At 41.0% G+C, this 22,697-nt stretch overlaps 2 protein-coding genes across 3 annotated transcripts in view; both read right to left on the bottom strand.

Moving 5' to 3' along the window:
• Window positions 1-1,896, bottom strand: part of gpr158a (G protein-coupled receptor 158a) — a 106,174-nt gene extending 104,278 nt beyond the window's left edge. For both annotated transcript variants that reach the window (XM_049565301.1, XM_049565302.1), the window contains exon 1: window positions 438-1,896. In XM_049565301.1, coding sequence (XP_049421258.1) covers window positions 438-1,315 — 878 coding nt within the window. In that variant the 5' untranslated portion in view covers window positions 1,316-1,896. The remainder of the gene's footprint in view (window positions 1-437) is intronic.
• Window positions 1,897-6,492: 4,596 nt separating this feature from the next.
• Window positions 6,493-15,377, bottom strand: LOC125881879 (patched domain-containing protein 3-like). The gene is made up of 5 exons (XM_049565304.1): window positions 15,359-15,377; window positions 13,538-14,321; window positions 11,341-11,462; window positions 8,645-8,790; window positions 6,493-8,336 (listed from the first exon to the last, which is right to left on the bottom strand). Exons 2-5 carry the CDS (start codon window positions 14,255-14,257, stop codon window positions 6,763-6,765), a joined length of 2,562 nt encoding a protein of 853 aa, XP_049421261.1. The 5' UTR covers window positions 14,258-14,321; window positions 15,359-15,377; the 3' UTR covers window positions 6,493-6,762.
• Window positions 15,378-22,697: the final 7,320 nt, after the last annotated feature.

Here is a 22,697-nt window from a genome sequence, read left to right as displayed (position 1 = left end):
GTAGTTATTTTGTGTCTATTTGCACTTCCTTTGCATCTCTTTGTGGGCTTTTTCCTGTCTTTTTTCTCATTCCTGGTTGGTACATGTTCATTTGACGTTTGGTATTTTGCAAGGTAAGGCCTCCTGACACTTTGGCCCCCTGAGCCTTTACCTGGCAGACCCGTTCAGTAATCCATCCCTGAACTTGTGCCGTTTTTGTATCAGTTTATGGTGTACATTTATTTAATTTTGTCAAAATAGAAGTCCTCTGTTATTTTTGTGTCTTTATTCGGGGGGACAAATGCCTTTATTATAAATATTGAGAGGGACGTTTCCCCATGTGTCCCCCAGAAATCTACACCTGCTTTTAATAACAAGGCAAACCTGATGTTTTGCTGAGCTTGTTGTTATTCATACAATAACATCAGTGCTCAGTTTTCAACCATCTGTGTGCCTACCTGAATTCAGGAGCCAGGTTGGGCTTCAGGCCATAGAAAGCAGCCGATAAGGTCAAAAGCCAACGGGGAACAAAATTCCCATTCTCACACTCCAGGTAGGGCGCAGACCATTTGACATGCGTCTTGTCCGGGATAAAACTCTCTCCTCTTTTTAAAGAATTGTCAACTGATCTGATATCTTGGCTCAGCACCCTCTTATGGAAACTGGGCTTCTTCCTGTCTTTGACATCGTGGTACCACTCTGTGTCTACTGTGCGGTTGTGCAGATGGTGGTGAGCCATGCTGGAGAGGTCTTGGAGGACTATCTCTCCGCCGGCCCTGGTGGCTTGGAGAAGCACCGAGGGCCCCGTCACGGACGAATCCGCGTTAAAAGTGACGACCGCCCGGTGAATCTTGGCGTCTCCTTCCAGTATACTCCTCACTAAAGCGTGATACCACTCAATGTCTCGCCGGAGACTGTGCTCCCTGGACCTGTTGGCTTGCAAGATCATGTTGAGGAAGTTTGTGGCGTGCAGGACCGTATCCAACACGCTGCTCATGGAGTAATGCGGGGTGGCTTGTGACCTTCCCCGCAGAGAGGTGAGCTCGTACCTCCGCGAGCAGTTGGCGTGCTTTAATGTGGTCGAGTCCCCCGTGTGAAGAAAAGCCGTGACCACCCGGGGGAGATGCTCCTCGATTTTCTGCGGCACCTCCGCCGTCTCCCCGGGTGGAGGATGAGGCGCACGGAGATGCGCCAGCTGCCGAAGGTGCGTCTGAGCGCCGTAAATCGCCTCCCGTGCTCTGATATCTTCCCCATGCGCTGACCATTCCGCGTATTTATGGTTTGATCCGATCACAAATCCCACTTGCAGCAGCAACGACAGCCGGAAAACAGCCATCTCCCTGCAGAAAAGCGTCCACAGATGTTTGGGGGATTGCTGCACGGAATTACAGTGTCGTTGGGCGGGCGTGTTGTAAAAAAAAATCTGCCAAATTGCTCCGCTAAAGCATCGCTTCACCACTTGTAGGATATTCTTGCAAGCTCCACGCCTCTGATCTTGGAATCAAAAAGCAAAGGAGGGGGGGAAACGGAAGGAACCCCCTCTCTGTCCGCGCTAAATCCCCTCTTCTTCTTCACAGATGCCTCATACAGCTTGTTGATGTTGAGTATCCGCTTGCAGCTGTTTCCCCCCACCTCTCTCTGTCTCACTGTAGACAAGACTGTCTTGGATTTGCTGTGCGGCGGCCGCTCTCCCTCTGCGCGCAGGCTACATAGGCTGAATCAAAACGAGGAGGAAGGGAGGGGTAAAGGGGGCAGGTTATTCTTATATTTATATATTTTTCAGGAGGCACCGAGTCAGGGAGCTTCTCACTTGGATGGCAAACGCACTCCGCCCTCTTCCGACCACAACAAGCATTAAGTAGGCCTACAGAAGCCACGAAGAGACACATCAGGAGCTGCGCGCTCTCAAAGCCCGTCTTCTCCATCATCTCATAGGGCTCCAGAAGCAACATTGATCCGCGTATGGCCGCTTTTTCTGTCAATCACGGCGCAGTGTTCGGTGGAGCCGTGAGGGAGCTGTCCGGTGCTGAAAGTGATGAAGTCAGCGGCGGCTGATTTATCAAAATTAAGCACTTAATTTGGATCAATAGGGAGAGATCTGTTCTCACTTTGGCATTCAGGGGTCGTTTTCTCACTGTTGATCACTGTACAAAAGCTCAGTTACACCCACTTTAATTTAAAGCTGTCAAATCATTTGAAGAAATATTGGAAAAATCGAATTCACTGATGGTTAAGAGAAAGGGGTATCTATTTTTGCATATTTATTTTCAATTTGTTTTTGGCTTTCTTAAGGTATTTGGGGACAAATAGGTTATCAACAGGATTAATCATGATATGTGTTTTTTCATATATAAATACCTCCATGATAGCTATGGGCGATATTCACATCATCCTATACTACATCCTAAACTTTATGTCATGTGTAATTTTTGCATTACACAATTTGGCCAAAAATAGGGGAAACAAACAGGAAATAAAGGTAGCGGCATATTCGGGAACTCTGAGGCTTTTTGTTGCAAGATATGTGATGGAAGATGGCACATACACAGATCTGGGGACACCCCTGCTAATACATGGGGACCAGACCCCTTAAATTCAATTAAATCCCCTCAGAACTTGGTTTCAAATCTTCTGTGAGATATAGAAAATATATTCATGAGGATAAAGAAGAAGAAACAACATATTTAGGTGTTATTGGTTTAGAGCTTAACACACAAACTCAAACTAAGTAAATGTGATTAAATAGGATTGTTTGGTTGTGGTTTGGTCACATTTCATTAACAGTGGTCAAACCACACATCAACTGTCATCAGACTCTAATTTAAATCCTGATTGGTGCATGTAAATACATGACATCACCTTTTTCCAACTGAGCCCCCGCCCACTGCAAGCCAGTGTGGAGAGCCCTGGTATTTAAGACAAAAGTGTGCTGCCTGCTTTGTGGCAACAGTTTGGGCAAGCCTGTCCTGTTTCAGCATACATAGAACAAACACAGTCGGAGTGGAAGTATCACCCTACATACATTACATTTTGTATGTTTCATACTTATCATATCAACATTTCTAAAGTGATGTAGTTCTGCTTACATGTATATGAGCTGAGTTTGTTACAGAGGAGAAGGGGATGGTGGATGTTAGAGAACAACAAACATCAAAACTGGTTGTTTTTGGCAACACATCGCACAATTTCCTGCAGTGGTTGTGCCACAAAAAGCATGTTGTTGTTTTAAGATTATTTTTTGGGCATTTTTGCCTTTAATGGATAGGACAGTTTAGTGTGAAAGGGGGAAAAAGAGAGGGGACGACATGCAGCAAGGGGCTGCAGGCTGGAATTGAACCCGGGCTGCTGCAGCAAGGACGGAGCTTTTGTCCATGGGGCACCTGCTCTATCCACTAAGCCACCAACACCCTGAAAAGCATGTATTTTAAGTCAACACATGATCTTTTCCTAACCCAAATCACTTGCTTTTATGGCTTAACCTAACCACATGTAACAGCCCCGCCATCTAGCTTCATGTGCTGCTCTGTCTGGTAGTTGCACGAGTAGGCAGCTCATCAGAGCAACTACTACACCTGAGAAGTGTGAGGGCCCAAAAGCAAATCCCTGCAGCCAGGCTCCACAATCTTATGAAAAGCCTTCCCAGAAAACAGCAAAATAAACTATAACATACCAAATAGATGATTCTTTGTAATGCCTAACCATACAACTGTTTTCTTTTTAGTCTTAGATAAAACTGGGACTCCATTTCTTAGAACCAACAGGGCCTTTCTGTGGGAATGCAATCATGCCTCACCTGAAACCTACACATGTTTCTAATCAATAAACTCATTTATGGTTGATGCAAGCTGCTGCTCCTTCACATGTTAGCCAAGCAACTACTCAGAGGGATAAGGAGTTTATTATGCAACAAAAAGGGGGGGTTCTGATCTCATTCTTTACTTTGTCATTGATCTATCAGTCTTTCTCTTTCTTATTAGTTTAAGCTCCAAGGTTGCTGTCTCTCTCTCTATCTCTCTCCTGGGTGTAGGGGCATGTCACGTCACGCTGTGTGGGCCAGAGGCATCTCGTCCTGGATACCAGGGCGAGGAAGACAGGCGTGACGGAGGGTGACAGAGCTGAGAGTTGACCTGCACGATGCATGGGCCACCAGGGATGCTGGGAGCTGGAACCTGAAGGCCTCGTGGATTTCTTGACCAACCTACAGCACGTACAGCTGCATCCAAGAGCCTGCTTGTTTGACTTGTCTTGAAATCCTGATACTGACACTGTACAGAAAATAATTGGGAAAACTTGATCCTGTATAACCTTACAGCCAGTATATAGAAACAGCTCACTGTAGAGCTGTGCATCAGTAGAAACCCCCAAATCAATGCCTGTTTGTTTGTATCCTTTTAGCATCTGGGTTCATTACTTGCCAAAGATGCCTGCATGAATTCAAGGTACCAACTCCTCTTTCAACTTCAGTCATCCTCAGTCTTTCTCTGACCCTAACAGAAACATTTCTTTCTCTTCTAGTTTTGATGTTCCTGCTACCAAAATGCTTGGTGTCGTGGCGATGATGACAGTGATGAAGGTGTACCTAGCACCTTCTTTTGAGGTGTGAACCATCTGCATGGGCGGTGGGTTCTTGATGTTAATGTGTTGCCAGTTGGAGACATACGATATGTCCTCAACACCAGTTCCTGGAATTGAGAAATTGTGGTGCAGCTTAATTACGTGCAGTTTTGAATAATGAGACATCTGAAAAGTACGACAACCTTAAGTGAAAATCTTTTTTTTCTGCCCCTGATGACAGGTTTGATAGTTTAGACTATGCAGGTGGTGTTTCACGCTGTTATAGTCTAGTTGAGAGTTAGCAGCACATTAATATGCCCTACTTATTACAAATTTTGATCCGAGTTGCTTAATGAGAGGCATTGTATTTTAATCAACACAGTAATGATAATAAAATGTTACTAGGGCTGCTCCCTGAAAGTCAAAGATTGAAATCATCAGTCAGCAATCCCTCAGTCAACTGAGATTCTTTTTTGTTTGTTTGTTTTGTCAGTGTGCACTTCTGGGGATGTTCCCCAGATTTTGCTGCAGAGTAAAAATTCCTCACTTTCATGCTTCTTTCTAGTGCAGGCAGCTGCAAACTCAGACCATCAAGTATAAAAATGACCTGGATGCAGTGTTGGAGGCAGGGCCCTGTTTATTCCTATGAAAGTTGCTAAGTGGTGCATGAAGAAAAAAAGAAAAAAGAAAAACATTTTGATTTCCCGGATTAAAAGGAATTGAATGAATTAATTGTGCGACTCTTTTAGACTTTCAAAATGTTATCAGGACTAATGGATCAAATCCCGACAGTAAAACGACTGGGTTTTGATGCTCAAAATATGTATTCACTGATCTCCATTATCTTCACATTGTAAGTCTATGGGGAAAAGTCTTTGGGGGCCAATGGCATTACTTGACGGACCTGGAAGTTGTAAGTTTATAGTTTGGCCTTTACAAAAATTGCCTTTAAAGCCTGTCACACCTCGTAGGGGCCTGACCCCAGACCCAGGGTGAATCTGAGTGAGAAAGAGGCAGCTACCCAGGGGAAGAGAGGCTTTGCCCAGTCATTGCTATGCCATTGTTCCAATGGCCTAAAATTCTGAAGCCCCATTATTCCAAAAAATGTCTGACTGAAAGCCCATTTCCTTGACAGTCTATTATTACAATGACAAATGCCAATTGCTCTAAGGTCTCATTTCTTCAAAAATACAGAGCTACAGTTAGTTTTGGTTTCCTTGTGGCATTTGAGGCACAGATCCAGGGTGTTTTTCCCTGACCCATCCCTGCTTTTCCAGCAACTTTTGTGCCACCAAATGCAGGTGTTTTAAGCCATATCATGATCCTTTCCTGACCATAACCAAGTGGTTTTTGTGCCTAAACCTAACCACACATTCACCACAGCATTGTTGATAAATGTAACATATCCCTGGTTTCCAGAAATGTACAGTCTGAGCATTTTTTCTGGTTGTGTAACTGCAGGGAGTGTGTATTTTCAGAGAAACAGAACTGCAACTAGCATTGTAACGAGCTGTCGGACATTTGGTCCAGTGGGATGTTTTTCAGACCAACAGGGCTTTGGAATTTTAGGCTGCTGAAACAATGGTCAGTCCCCACCTGGTCAGGCTCAGAGATATTTTTCTTTCTTCTGCTCAGAAGTGGTGAATTTACAGCAACGTAAACCAACAGAGGAACCTTATACAATTTAGTCTCTGGCATTTGTTTGATATCTAGTATCAGCACAGATGTTGCACAAATCCCAGACTAACTTGGCTTGCTCACTATATTACGTGAATGTCACCGTCACTCTAATTGTCGTGCCGAAACCCACTCAAACCCTCAAACTCTATATGGAAAAAAAGGAACAACTAGTTGAATATTCGTATTGAACAGCCAAATCTGATGACTGATATAGCTCTGAGCTGGGTACAGTCCTAGTGTCCTCACAGAAACAACACATAACAAACAATTCAGGGTGAAACAGAAGGCTTTATTGTCACGTATAAAATACAGTTTGCTATATGATTAAATTCCACTGATTTGGATGCAAAATTGCTATGTACAAAACCAGTGAAAATTGTTAATTGTTAAACTCATCCATTAAAAAAACACAACAACAAAACAAATAACTTACAAAATATAACTTATACATGTTCTTTCCAGAAAATGAAAACATTTTTATGAATGGATCTACAAGTAAATGTACCTATCTAATATGTCTAACTACCTACACATGCAGTGTAACTGTGGTCATAGTTTGCTGATACTCAAAATTTTGTCTTTACGTTCATCTTTCTGTGAGCTACTGCATGTTGCTAATGTCAGAACTACCGGAATGAAACTGAGGCCATGAAGCATCCCAATAAACATGACAAGAAAGAAGATCTTAAAAAATGTTCTGAATGTGTGAAATTCAGACGTTGCCAACACCACCACACCTAAAATGGTGGACAGGGCCCCCTGAAGTATGGGATAGCCTAAACTGGAGAGAGCGTCCACAGCTTTGTCGTCAGGACTCGTTTTCTTGCTGGAGGCGAAGACATAAGAAACGTGAGCTGAGAAATCGACTGTGAAGCCGATGCAGACGGTAAAAGCGATCATGGATATGGAATCGAGACTGACGTCCCAAAGCGCCATGAAACCAGTAACCCCTACAGTCACTGAACCAATCGAACAAGTCACCCACAATGCACAGAGGGGGTCTGGAATCAGCAGGAGGGAGACAACCAACATCACAGCTGTGATCACGCCAACGTTTTTAACCGTGCTACTCACTACGACGCCATACTGGTCGTAGAAGATGAATTTCTGATTGTAGACTAACATAGATGCTGTGCTGCATTTGCCTGCAGTGGTTTTGAGACCTTTAAGCATGTCAATTTCCATGTTGGCATTAGTGATATTGATGGTCTGTATGAAGAAGCGGGATGCATACACGCCATCTCCAGTGAGGTTCACGTCTTGTTTGAAAAAAGGAAATACATCAAAAAATTGAGATAGATTTTTGAGAAAAACATCTTTATCATTAAGGTTTAAATGTGTTTCTTGTCCATATGACAAATAAGAATCCAGCCAGGATGAATAGACATCCTCATCTACAAACTCGAGCTTCTTAAAGTCCTCTATGCATTCCTGAAGTTGGTGCCTCTTAGTTTTATCCCAGTATGGGTATTCCTCACTTACAATTACCATCACAGATGGACCATAACCTGAAAAATACTCCCTATCCTTCATAATAAACCTGGTAACGTGGGAGTTATCAGCTGCCAGATCATAAAGCTCAATCCCCTGTTGTATGTGAAAGCATCCATAAATACTTGCAGCTAAATACACCACATAAAGGAAGATTACAACTCCTTTGACACAGGGTTTGATCAAAAACGGGCCGTAGTAATCCTTAAAGAAATTACTCGCTGCTTGTTTTTTCTCTGCTCCAGTGTTCTTATCATAGTCGCCTCCCACGCAGCAGATGTTATATATCTCAGAATGATGATCAGAATTGTCTGATGGTATTTTCATGCAGGTCAGCCAGTGCCTGTTGCTGGCTTCCCGCTTCCCGTTTAGAGCCAGGAAGGCTCCAAAGAAGGTGATCGTGTAGATGTAGGAAAATATGATGGAGGTGCAGGTGTAGAGGCAGAACGACTGCACGGCTGGGAAGTCGGACATGATGCCGATAGAGAATTTGAGGACGTCGGTCAGGGCAGTGATGGTGATGGACATGATGGCTTCTTTGTAAGCGTGAGCCATCCGCTTTGGCACTGAGTCTTTCACGTGGGTGTGCTGCCAGTCGGACACCATTATGAACATGTTGTTGAGACCGATTCCTGGAAAAATGATCAGTGATGTAAAATTAATGAGTTTCCCATTTGTGAGACTTTAAACATTTTACAGGATTTTACAGTAAAACATAAAATGCTCATTAAACATGATGGAGTGCTGCAGTTTAATCTACCTAAGACCACATGAAGCGGTTCAAATACTGCTCAATTTAATGCCTTGCAAAACACCATAGAGGTATTTTTTACATTCACTTTTATGTAAATGCATTACATTACTTGATGGATGTTGCATGCCAAACTACAAGCTAAAACTACAGTCTGGAACAAAACAGGACAAGGCTGCTTTTTCTCACCGAGTATCAGGAAAGGAGAGTTTGCGACTGTAATAACAAATGGCACTCCGATGTAAAGCAGCAAGCCAAAAGAGGAGAGGACAGCCAGGCCAGAGGAGAAGACGCCAAAGACGGCCACCCACACCTTGTTCCTCACATTGTCCAATCTGTCACGGAGGTAGAAATAGGATGTTATTGGTGTAGAAAGCAAAATCATTTAACTATTCAGTAAAAATATACTGTAAGTGAGGTCCATTTATACAAATGTTATCTTGATAACTTCAACCTGAGCAGCCTCAGAACTAACCTGCTTAATGTCGGAGATTTGTGAAATAAATTCATTAAATAAATTCATTTTTAGCAAGTACTAAAAAGGTTTTGATGAGTAACTTAATACCAAGGTAAAAAAGATGGTGTTCCACTGCCCTCTTTGGTTGAAACCTTTGAGTATGTAACACCTTTACCACACCAAACACTGATGTCAGCGGGTACATACGAGGCAGTGTTTTATGTGGTGTCCTCATATGGTTTGTTCTCATGCATGTGCACGTTTCACACTATAATGCTGATCTATAGGTGGTAGCAACCAGTGTTTTATGTGAACTCAAAGTTCAGTTTACACCCATTAAAATGAGCTAGTTCACATTCATAGTTAACCATTTGAATTTTGAACTGGATTCACCCTCCCAACAAATGAACTTACACAGCTGTCATCTGTTTTTTCTTTTTCTTTTTCTTTAAATAAAATAGAATCTTGTGATCATCATTCACATATATTTCCAAAGACTGATTGGGTGCCTCAACTCGAAGTCTCGTTTCAAGTTTGTTGCAAATATGGCTGACATTTGCACTTTGTTTTTCAGACACATTTTGCGTGAATATGAGAGATTTTTTCCGTTGGAATCTGTAACTTACTAATCTGTGAAAATATAATATAACACTGATGCGTTCTATTCATCATTCATCAAAAATATAGGCATGTTCAATAAATTCTATCTTTTAGCGCATTCATGCACAACATTAGCACGCACCAAGACACGCAGCAATGTGTTAACAAAGGAAGGGAAGGAGAATGCTGTCTCAAATCGCGTACTTCTGTACTTACACTTACTATTTTGAGTGCATCAGTGCGTTCACACTGAGAAATATGGAAAAATGCAGTGCACTATGGATACCTGGATGGTGCACTCAATGGTCGCCATCTTGGCTACATAGTGGAAGGGGAGGGACCACTTTTCAAACAGGATATAGCGGCAGAGGACTGTGCGACCGCGAACGTTGCTGCATTGTACAAATACATGTGTTTTTTGCACTAAGCACCGCTATACTGTTGTCGGGTATAAGCCGGCAGTATGTTTATTGGGTTAATTTAGCAGTCTGTAATGATTAAGTACTGCGAACAATAACGCGAATGCTAATGCTAGTTTGCTAACTAGCTAATTTGCTGTCGTCATTTCTGGTGAGTGCACAACGGCTGTGTTTGGTTTGAGACAACACTACCCTGTCGAAATCTGCGCACTACGCCAATACATAGTGCACATAGAATACTACGTGGAAGTGTACTAACGGAAGTATGTGATTTGAGACAGCACTAGACTGCTAGCTAGCAAACATGGACGTCAACAATGCAGGTTTCAACCTTTCAAGAAAAATCTGATTTTCAAATGTTTTATGAAGAAGTAAATACATTCAACATATCTATTAGCCCTGAAGGATTCTCACAATTCATTTTTCTGCCTAACATGTAAGGTAAACAGGACCTTAAGTCGCTCTTTAAAGCTGGGCTTTTGCACCTTAAATAAATAGCTGCCACTGTGAACACATGATAAATATGTTGTAAAGGCCTCTATGGTAAACTGTAATTTGTAATATGAATAAAATTGAGTTGAACTGAATTAATAAATAGCCCACAGGATACTGCTAAATGCTAACACCTGCATAGCACAAGAAAAGAAGAGTCATGAAGTTAAAAAAAAATTAAAAAGTCAATTACAAAGATATATATATATCCTTATTTTTAAGTTTGCTAACATTAGCTATCATTAGCCACTATATGCTACTGGTCATTCCAGACTAATTAAAGCTGTAGCAGCAAAACCTCTGAGTCTGCTGAACTGAGACAATTTGCTGCTGAATTCAACCTTTCATGTGTAATAGGATGACTGTGCTATTTCTTCTTTCAAAAGTTACATAGTCTCGCTTTAAAACCAGCGATAAAGTTTTGAAAGTAGGCATACAACAATAACAACAAGACTTCTGGGGAAATTAATATAGTAGGCTAGCCTACGTATACCGGGCCCTCAATCAAGTTTGATGGAGAGAAAAAAAACTACCTTCAATATATCAAGCTTCATGTTCAGCTCTATAATTTTTGATTTTTTTTTAAATTATCAGGTACTTTTTTCCATTTCATGTACAGTCCCAGTCTACTGTAGCTGTTACAGACATAGCCTGTATAAAATTCCTAACCTGAGCTGTAAATCTTTACATACACATTGAAATAACTAAAAAAATAGAACTTAATATGAATGAAAACAAAACCTTTTTGAATTGTAGCTTTGGACACAGCGATGCTGAAATTGTTAGGATAACTCCATGTAACCTGCATGTGGCTTTCCTGTACCAGTCACTTTGATAAACACCAGCTCTGTGTGTTTCGGACTTGGCCCGCGGTCAGGAAATCGTTCACTGTGAGACAGTCTCTGATCACTCCTTACCTCAGGCAGGATATCACTGAGAAGGTGATAGCACAGGCATAAGTGATGAGGAATAAAGGGAAGCCATCTGTGGTGTGACTGTCAATCTCCTCCTGCCTGGATTTGGAGGTGTAGTGAGACACCTACAATGGAGTACAGCAGAGAGACGCCAACGTGAAGTCAGACAAAAAGTGTTTACACATGGATGTCACGACAGCAATAAAACCAGTGTGACAGCACAGCTTGGATTTCAGGACAAAGCAAGTGTGTCTGCAACACTGCCAATAGCATTATCTGAAAAGGAGGTGTAAAGATACAGTGAGAGCAGACAGGCTGTGGCTAATATGTTCAGAAAAAGCATCTATATGCTTATTTTTTCCATATTGACAGAATTTATTTTAGATTAATATCTAAGTGCAGCAGCATGTTCAGCTATGAGATGAAATCCACCTTTATTACAGTGATGGTTATTCTCCATTTTGTCATCTTAAATGTGTTCAAGGAGTTATTTTATAATTACGTGTTACAATTTGTGATTGTTTCTGTTTTTTCTAATGCAAATATTTTTAGACTTAACATCTTTGAATCTACATGAAATAAAATGTAATAATTTTTTTCTCCACCAGAATTACATGCATGATGGCACAAGAAAGTTTTAAAATCTTTACTCTTGTAAGCAACACAGCCTATTAAATCTAAATATAGCCTATCAACATTACTGATAGGTCTAAATAAGCATTCATTTACATGTATTATTGTGGCTACTCTGCAGTAGGCTATTTATGATTATTTGGTACTTTAATGTTACAGCGTTGGTGGTGAAAAAACAAATCTGTTCATGCACTATTAATGTATCTATTTTTCACCAATTTTCCTTTTTTGGATTTGGAATTCATAGCTAGCCTCACTGGGAAGACTCAAGACTAGCCACTGCTGTTGAGATTCAAACTAGAATATTTTAGCCAACAACAATGATAACTAAAAATTAAAATGTTCAAAAGTAATTGTTTAGGGCACTCAGTGGTTCAGTGCTGTGAGCGGGCATCACATGTACAAAGGCAGTGTTCTTGCTGCCATGAAACGATTCCAGCCCATGGCCCTTGGCTGCATGTCATTCTTCTCTCTCTCTCCCCCCATTTCATGCTTAAGTCTGTCCTATCAAAAAAGCCACAAAAAGTTGTCCATCATTTCCATATTTTTTTAGTCAGTGCCAAAGGGAGCTACTGGAGAGGGGCTAAAGAGCTGCAGATTCTCTACTCCTGCATTAGACAACCACTTAGGAAGATCAGTTTAGCAGAAAATGAAAGTGGACAGTTAAAAGGATAAAGAATTGAAAGAATCAGAAAATTTTATGTAAACTCTTTCGGGAATTTAGACTTGTGAGTCATTCCTGGTTGTCCGTTTTTCATATGGGTGCAGAGCATAAAAGTTAGTAGAATAAAAAAGAAAAGTTTAGTTAGGCAGCTAGTTTTCATCTGTAGTCATCACTGGCCATGTGCAAAGCTGGCAGCCCAAAATCAGCCTAAAATAAGAGCATTCAGTCAAAACAGCTCTTCAGAAGTCTTGTTTGTGGTCCAGGCAGACAAATTTTCCATTATGATATTCATATACATCACTGTCAAAAAAGAAGCGTTTGATTGAAAAAAAAAATGAAATAATTTTTTTGCACAATGATCTATAACATATTGTCAAAAAATAAGAGTAGTATCAAAATGTTTTAAAAATGGAATGTACTTTTCATAGATGGTCTTGACTGACCATCTACGACTGACCGAAAAGCTGAAAATACTCAATTGGTACACGTCAAAGCCTCATGGGAGCACGGGTGGATTATGGGACAATGGGTCTTGGAGTACAGACATGCAAAAGGCTCCAGCACCTCTCTTACGTAGGAGTAAGATACACAGACTTTGTGGGGGTTTTGTCTCTTGTTATTGTCACGTCTTTTTGGTCATTTTGTGCCTCTTTGCAGCAATTTTGTGTCCCTTTGAGGTAACTCTGTGACCTTTATTGTAATTTTGTGTTTCTTTGCAGTTGTTCCATGTCACTTTGAGGTAATTTTGTATCTTTTTTTGATCATTTTATGAGGTAGTTTTCTGTCTCTTCATTAATTCAGTCATTGTTACTTAAAGCAAAAAGGCTCAACAATTATCACACACAGCAGTGGCAAATACATGAAGTTTTTCAGAAAGACTAATGAAAGCAGTTTGATACTTACGTCAGTGTGTTTGCTGCCCGTCTCATCTGATAGCAGTCTCTTAAATCCTCTTAGCCATAACTTTGAGGCATCAGCTGTGCTTTCCTTGTTATCTAAGTAGTAGAAGAGTTTTACAGCCTGAGCACTTACGACTGAGCTGTTGGCATCTGTGATAACCCCGCCGAGCACAGAGCCTAGGAACACTGAGCTGGATCTGTGGGTATATACGGGGAAGGTGATGTTGGTTTGATCAGTTTCATTAGAGCTAATAATTTCCAGGAGGATGTTTGAGATGCATTCTCCATTGGCTTTTGCGCACAACTCACTGAATCCAAGGCTCCCATTGTTCACAGTGATATTAAGGATCTTATTGTTGAGTCTGATGATGTCCTCAAAGGCTGGATTTGTTAGTATATTTGAGCCGTTAGTCGACACAGCAATGAGGGATGCAAAGTTGCCCTTGTCGTACAGCCTGTCCTCTGAAAACATGGAGTCATTGTAAGGGAAGTTCTCCCTGACAAAAGCTCTCGTTGCCTTCGAGGGTCCTTTTGTGGGTGTGTACTGCCGTTCAAAGTCATTGTCCTCCCTGTCTTCGAGAAAAGTGAAGCCTCCACCGAGCGCCGCTGAGAGTATAAGGGGAATCACAAAAAAATAAAAAGGACAGGAGCCTACAAGTGATCCAAGTTTCTCAAAAACCCCTGACAGAGGCTTTGCCAGGCAGTCAGTGCGTCTGCAGCCCATCTTGCACAGTTGGACAGTTTGCACACATGTAGAGGGATGGCATCCTTTTAAAGGCTGTACACACCTGTTTTGGAAAGTTGGAGGAAGTGTCTTTGGTCAATGAAGCCTTGAAAATACCAGGAAACTAAAACAATGGGGAAAAGTATGTGGTGTTACTGGAAATCTCGTGCCTCTTGGTGATAATCAACTCTTCAAACAGACAAATGATAAGACCTGATAAAAATGTGACTTGCAAAATCACAGGCAAGGAAAACGTATTTTATTACTTTATGATGTAAGTGTGCCATTACTAAGTAACTACATAAGTAAATCAGAGTGCATTCTGCCACATCATTGGTATTCCTTACGAAAACATCAGGCAGCTACATGTGAATACTGAAATAAAAACTAGGTAATAAAGAAGGATCTTGTTGCACATGCTTGTTTCTTATGTTGGAGATTAAAGTTCAACTATGCTGTGTGTTGTAAATGTCAGTAACTGTGCAGCAAAATAGTAGCTGTGTCGAAATCGCTCCCTATTATGGATATAGTGCACTATATAGTGTGTTTGCCATTTTGTAGTGTTGTTCGAATTCTCCGCGGTTAATTTCATTCACTATATAGTGGACTATAAAATACCCACAGTGCACAGCAAATGTGAGTGAACAAACGATGTACCCTACATTTTACTCCTGTATACCACAATGCAATGCGGGCTATTGTTAGCTCACGAGCTAACAATAGCCACTTAGCTAGCACAAGCCAGATAGCTCGTAGCTCATGCACAATCGTGGGCTATTACAGCTCACAATGCAGACACACAACCGTACCTGACAAAACCAAACGTCCACACCACTGACATTTCAACAATTTATTGACAAAAAGTACAACCACCATACAGTTCGATCATCCTCAAAGCGCCCGGTTTGTTTACATGATGCTCGGCGCATCCACTTGCGTCACAGGAGTATGCGGCACAGCTACTGATGCAACGACGTTCAGAAAATTTCAGTTAGTGTCCGAAATCTCGTTCAGTCTTTCCCCATGTAGTGCACTATATAGTAAACACGAAATAGGGAATAGTGAGTGAGTGAGTGGACGGTTTCGAACACAGCTACTTACCCTCCACAGGGTCTGCCCATTGGTCCGACATCCCATTGTTCCGACCATATTAAACCCATTGTTCCGACCGTATTAAATCCATTGTTCCGAAGTCCCGTTGTTCCGAAATCATCATGATGCCCTGTGGTTAAGGTCTGGTTAGGTTTGGGCACAAAAACTACTTGGTTAGGGTCAGGAAAAGATCATGGTGTGGGTTAAAATGAAAAAGAAAGTGACAAACACATAAGCTGTGAGCCTGCTTCGCCTCAAGCCTTTCCCAGCTGACCCAGAGCCGGTTGCGGCGCACCATCAAGGCAGAAATACGCCCACTAGGAGCCGTTCAGCACCGCGGAGAGCTCCCCACACAACCCGGACCCCAGAGTTAATAACAGGAGGTTATGGTGTTTCACTGTCTTCTCTCTATGACACTTGTATCTCGACCAGTAGCCTACTTTTGTTGCGTTTGCTGATCCTCTATGGTACACAAATACAGTATAGCCTAGTATAATCACATATCGGAACAACGGGACGTCGGACTAATGAGAGATCGGAACAATGAGAGGTCGGAACAATGCTACGGCACCCTCTCCACAATGAGAGCTGGAGCTTCCTCGAATTAGGAAATACATTAACAGCTTAATAACTAACCGATAAACCTATTTCCTACACAAACTGTGACTCAGCAGTGAAAAGTAACTATGGCCAGTCTGTCAAGCTTTGGATAAAGAGTTTGAGACGAGGTGTATATTTTGTAAAAATAACACTGCATAGATGTAAGTCTGCAGAAATCAATCTTTTCTACCAGTGTAGACTTTCCAAAAACCAAAAAGCACAAGGGCAAAACTGTGAGGAATAAATTAATCAGTGTGTTTATGTGTTGAGATGTAAGCTGCAATCGTTAGCATGTCAGGCTAACGTTCAGATGTAAGCTGCAATTGTTAGCATGTCAGGCTAACTACAGTAACAACTGAGTCTTACTTCCAAGGCCAAAAGAACATCATTGGTTTGTTGGGTTACAAGTTATGTTTTTTTGCTGTTGTTGTTGTTTTTTTACACAACTAGCACATCCACTGTGCAGTATTTCATCATTGTGTACTGTATAAGCGATGTCATCTGAGAGTTACCCTCTGATAGGAAGCATGACCCTGGCAGAAAGAGTAAATTCAGTGAAAGTGGACCCACGTTACTACACTTTGATTTCACCTAAGTAAATGAAAAATAGTAACATGTGGATTGTTGAATTTAAAATGCCATAATGTTGTTTTGTCAACTAAATGTTTTTGCAAAGCAACCTAACACATGACTCAATTATCAAAATGCTTTGAAGGTCCAGTTTGTAGGATTTAGGGAGATATATTAGCAGAAATGTAATATTCAATTACGTTTACATCACTTTAGAATCACGTGAAAATAAGAATTGTGTTTTCCTTACCTTAGAATGAACTGCTTATATCCATATGGAGCGAGTCCCTGTCCACAAAGTCCGTCATGTTGTTTTTACTGTAGCCCAGAACAGACATACCAGACACTGGCTCCTGTTTTTGCGTCAGCCACCGTAGTTCTCCTACACACTTGGCAAGTTTAAGTTCTGTAATCTCACCACTAGATGCCACTAAATCCTACACACTGGACCTTTAATTCCTCTGTATGTGTTATTGAACCTCATATTATTCATTACACTGAACTGAAAATGTCTACTGAAAAACCAAGCCAATCATAATTTCCCTCGTAAAGCTAACATTTTTTCATGCTATTTTGACAATGTTAAATTTAGTACAGTCAATCGAGTTGATTACTTAGACATCCTATGTTACTATTTGGAAGCTAGAACCAGCCACGCTGTAATTCCAACTTTTGTAGGGAATTTGTTTGTTCAAATACACAGTCAATACTGTAACGTCAGGATCACTGCAGACTAGTTATTACATTGCTTGCCTTAAACGGAGTTCAGCATCGTTAACAAAATTGTGTCACTCTAATCCAAGTTTCCAGTGCTAATGATAGCCTATCTTTGAATATTGTTCTAAATGATTCTGAATTGACCCTCTTTAAAAATGTATAAAGGGCTTTTATAATGCAAATCAATTGTACCAGGCTGGACATGCAGTCTGTCAGAAGATGTAACCCCTCAATACTGCCCTACCATCAAGTATTGTATTTTGTATATACTTCAGATCATGCCTAATAACCTTCTTGAATATGTCATGTCACCCACATAGATTACAAACTGACCTTTTGCCCGGGACGTGCACCTTTAGCCACAATCATGAGCACGTCATCATTTATAGCCATCAAGTAGGCCTACATATTTACAGTAAGAGCTCTTTCACAATAGCTTTAAAATGAGTAAGCTGGAGACATTAGGTCAGCAGGAGACATAAGCCAGATTCCCATCCAAAGGAGGTTCAAATATTAACCACATTTTCACTAACTCATTCATTGCACTGATCGATACACCAAGAAGTCCACCTTAGCAATGTGTATAAACCTGTCTGTGATATTTTGAGGGTTTTTTTCAGCATTTTTGTTCCGTTTTTTTTTTTAATGTTTTTTTTTTTTTGAGTTTTCATTTGATGGCATTTTGTATGCAGTACACAATGTCAATGAATATATTGCTGAACATTGGACAGATGCACTATACCAATGAATATAAATGTGAGGATAACCTGCCCTTTCCCCACCCAGCTACCCAGCCCAACCCTCCCAACCGTCCTACTTATACTGTTGACTCCAAATCTTTAGGGGACATAATAAGATAAATGATTATGTGTTTTTAAACTCATTCAATGGTACTTGTAAACTCTCTAAGAAGGGGGTCCAGGTTTTCTTAATTTTTGCAAGGCGCCTTTTAGAGTGTATCTGATTCTCTGAAGTTTGGGGAAATACATAGAGTCTCTAATCCATCTCCTGAAGTTAGGAGGCGCTTGTTCCTACCAAGAGAGAAAAATTAAGTGGGATTCATACTTCTGCCGTTGATGCCGTACCTACAGCGTAGGCTCTGCATCGACTCAGACGCTACACTGTACCCTACGCTGTAGCCTGACATGCACCTCCCCAGAAATGTAACTACACGTCGGTGCAACGCCGATTTCGTGAGAGAATCTAGGCTCTGGTTGATGATCTATCGAACACAGTTAACTTTTATCAAGTTGTAATTATTACTGCTGGGAATTATAGAGAACAATCTGGCAATAAAGTTACAATCGTCATAATTTTGGGTGTAGACACTGACCAAAGTGACAAGACTGCCAATTAAGTGGGTCGAGACAATGATTAATCTTGGTTTAGCATTGAAACAGGAGTGGTATACCTGATCAACCCAGCTTTTCCAAGGTAGCTGACATCATCTTTGAGGTGCGTTTCCAGTTAATGTCTGACTGACTTGGCTTTGGAGTACACCACTGTTTGCCTGTCAGCCTCAGGTTACACTCCTTGTTTTGGTAGTGGTGAATCTGCACAATGAATGGCCATGAAGGTTTGTCCTGTCATTTGCAGTTGCTGGCAACTCTATAGGCCCTGTTGACTGATGGAAGAATAGAAAAAGCCTCTGCAACGAATATCTCTCTCAGGAATACCTCCATGAAAGCAGATGGCTGCGAACTCTGAATTCTGTCAGATAAGCCAATTATACATATGTTGTTGCACCTTGATCTATTTTCAAGATCATCCATCTTGAGTTTAAGAGCAGCAATTTAATCTGACAGGGATATGCAAGTCGATTCGAGTATTGCCAGTCCAGTCTTGTCCCCATATCGTTGAGGGCTATTTCCATGTGCTAAATTATCTGGTCACGTCCGTGATAGTTGCTCAGTCAGCAGAGACTTGGTCAGAAAGTTTGGATAGGTTTGGCTTTGGTTAGCGGTGCGTTGCTAGTAGCACACATTGCTAGTAGCTTCTGTCCTGTCATCCTAATTATTATGTGTAGACTGTTCCTCTGAAGGTTTGTTTTGTCTTCAAGTAGGTTTCCTCGTGTTTACCAGCCTTCTGCACAGCTTTGGACGGGTTGTCTTTGGCAATAAGCACTTTGACTCAAAGTTAGGCAGGATTTCAACAGAGCTCTTCTGGTGTGTGACCTACTCTGACATTGGCCTAACTGGAATACTTGTTTTTTAAAGCAAATAAAAAATGGTCACAAAAAAAGGTGGATGAAAATGTATCTTGTTTTCAGCAACCTCATTAAGCTATTGTATTGTAGCTAGTGATGACTGATAAAATCTACCAGCATCACTTGGCGTCTAAGGAAGATCAGTGATGCCAGCTGCTTTTGTCTACCTGACTGAAAGCAGGGATGTATTGTTTTAACAGCAACTGTGAATTTTGAGCAGCAAATCTGCTACTATTTTAACTGTAAACTACATACATGCTGTAAGGGACAGAAGCTTGACAGGCGTAGCAATAAGGGGTCAGGGCCTTGGCTAACGGTCGATTACAGGAATATCTTGGGGATTCAGCAACATCCGGCCTGCATGTCTCAACCCTGCCCTCAACACAGGGTCTGAGAGGGTCAGTTTTACACCTCCGAGCCAGTCGGCCTTCCCTGGCAGTTAACCTCTGTCAGTCAGCTGTCAATCTGAGCCCTGGCAAGTCCTCAGAGACGGGGCTCATATCTCATTTCACACAGATCCAGCTTGGGGTCATTGATTTCTCATTCTCCGAGTGAGAAATGGATTCTCTTTCCTTCATCACAGAGAGGGGAAGATCCTGGCAGATGGTCGCCAGGAGCTTGATGGAGGCATCAGTTAAATGTAATCTGTTTCAGGACCCTGCAGTTATTTTGTTCACCTTGAATTGAATCACTGCTTTTTGTCTGTGTGCTTATCAAAGACTGTTAACAGCAGATAGGCACCGACGGGTATTGTTCAGCCTCGGAGTTCACATCAAAATGCAAATGACTTCAATCCAATAACAATCATCTTCTGGTGGCAAGCTCCCGTTGACACCTTCATTAGCTCTCTTTTCTCTCCTCCTCTTTCTCACACTTCCACACGGAGGTATGTTGGGTGCGAATCAATGTCTTAGGTAATTAGCAGGGAAGCCTCGGGTGAACATGATGTTGAGATGTGTTGGCTGATTGTTTGGCTCCCGCTTCCAGGAAGAAACCATTGATCACAGAGAAAAACACTTCACTGTGCAGAATAAAAATCTAAAGAGAAGTCACTACACATAAACACATATGACATGCGCACACTGTTGTCACTGTGTGAGATCAGATTACTTTGACTTGGTAAGAAGATGAAACATCCTCCAGCCATTTCATAGAGAAAGGTCATGTCCCCATGTGTAGGATGTTCTAATATTTCACAGTCAACCATGTTTAAGTATAGGCTACTTTATGTCGCATGAATCCAGAGTTCAGATTATTTAAGATGCAGGGAGGAAATGAACACAGAGAGTGACAACATTTTTTATTACAGAGGACAATATCCTCGAATTTTTGTGTGTTTTTAATGACAAAAAAGTCACTTCTTATTTTAGTCCAACCAAAACACACAGCCCACATAGTATATGAGCTAATTTTGTCATCAGGAGTTGGAGGAGATGGTGGATGACATCTCACCTAGGCAAGATATCGGCAAAGCTGCAGACCACCGTTCGAGACCAACAAACAACAAAACTGGGTGTTTTTGAGCAAGCCATTGCTGTGTTTCCAGCTGCTTTTAGCAACCAGCAGGGAAAATGCCACCAAAAAGCGATTGTTTTTGTATCAAGACATCACTGCATTGCTCCTAACACACATTAACCACAGCATGGTTGAAATGTTAAATTTTGAAGTATCCACCACATAATAACATTCAAATGTTACGTATCTGTGGTTTGCAGAAACATATAATACCAAAATTTTGGTTACTGGGTTGAAACATACACACATTTTTCACATTGTGTCTATCAGAAATTGCAAGTGTACTCACCTCACATCTTCAAGGGGACATTAGGGGTGGTTTAGTTAGTGACCTACTTTTGGTAGCTCCTCCCACATCTTCATCTATAGGGCAAGGGCAGCAGGACCACACTTCCTCCTCTTTGTCTTCAAACATTCCATGCTGCCTGAGTGTTTGATGGTGTTTGCCATGTGTCTTTGAGACTTAAGTAACATTTCCTTTTATATTATGATGTGTACACAATTGGACTGAAGTTAAGGATGACATTTGATTAACTTGATCAAGTACACGTCCAGCTAATTATTATTCAACATTTATTGTATTTCAATGTGGAACAATTTAAAGACTAAGATTTATGATTCAATGATTTATTTGCAAATATTCTAATGTATTTCTCTCTTCATTTAGAGCCATGGCAAACATTATGATAAGCATCTAATCAGCATCTGTCATCATTTCTGAACAACAATAAGTGACAATAGAATGCAATAGTTGTCTCCTGATTGTTTGTGGCTCCAGTTAGATACATATATCTTTAATTTCTGTAATTATTTAATCTCCTTTTGCATCTAAAAAACACTTTTTGGTCTTTGTTTGTGTATGAATAGAGGATGCAGAGTTTTTTTTGTTTTTGTTTTTTTTAATCATTAAAATGTCCAAATGGGTTGAAAGTCATATAATCAACAGCTTTTCTGATGACAATACAGCAATCTAAGGTGCAATACTTTATCTTTTCATAACACTAAGAATGCATTAATTGCATTATTATATTCAAGGTTATAACATCTTATACCATCAGCTACAAATGTTACACCATTGGAGTTGTTATTGTAATAAACATCATAGCTAAACAGAAATGTAAGTAAATCCATTTTAGACAAACTGAGCATTACACGGCAGCATACTGCTTCATGCACAATGTGTTTGTTCAACCCTTTTGCATTATGACTGAGTGTGTGTATAACTCTATTAATACAGTGACAAATTACATATTTCTCTTTTGTTTGATTTTTCAAAATGTCCCCAACTCAGTTGTTGCAAATTCCCGATACACTGCAGTCTCTGTCATCACAGACCACTCTGCTGCCCTCAGGAGGGTGTACACCAACATCTGAGCTGGTCCAGAACACAATCCCTCACTGGCTTCCCACTTGAATACTCACAATCCCAAGGCAGAGGTGCTGCTGCCAGCAATTTAACTCAGGTCTTTGCAGTGGTGGGCGAGTGTTTTACTTCCACTTCAGAAACGATGTTTGGTGCCAGTGTTTCATGCCAACATTTATAAATGTGACGATTTTTGGTGCCAAGACGAACAAAGATTCTGAGTTTCCCCCACGGGTTTTATTCTTGGCAGGAGGGGGAAAGCCTCTGAAATAGAATTTATTCAAACCATCATGGGACAGAACAATTCCACTGAAACCAATGCTAATGACTCTCTTTAAGGATGAGTTGATCCAATTCACTTCCTCAATGGGGACATT

Source organism: Epinephelus fuscoguttatus, linkage group LG21 (genome assembly GCF_011397635.1).
Source record: "Epinephelus fuscoguttatus linkage group LG21, E.fuscoguttatus.final_Chr_v1".
NCBI classification, from domain to species: Eukaryota; Metazoa; Chordata; class Actinopteri; order Perciformes; family Serranidae; genus Epinephelus; species Epinephelus fuscoguttatus.
This window is presented reverse-complemented; position numbering and strand designations above follow the sequence as displayed.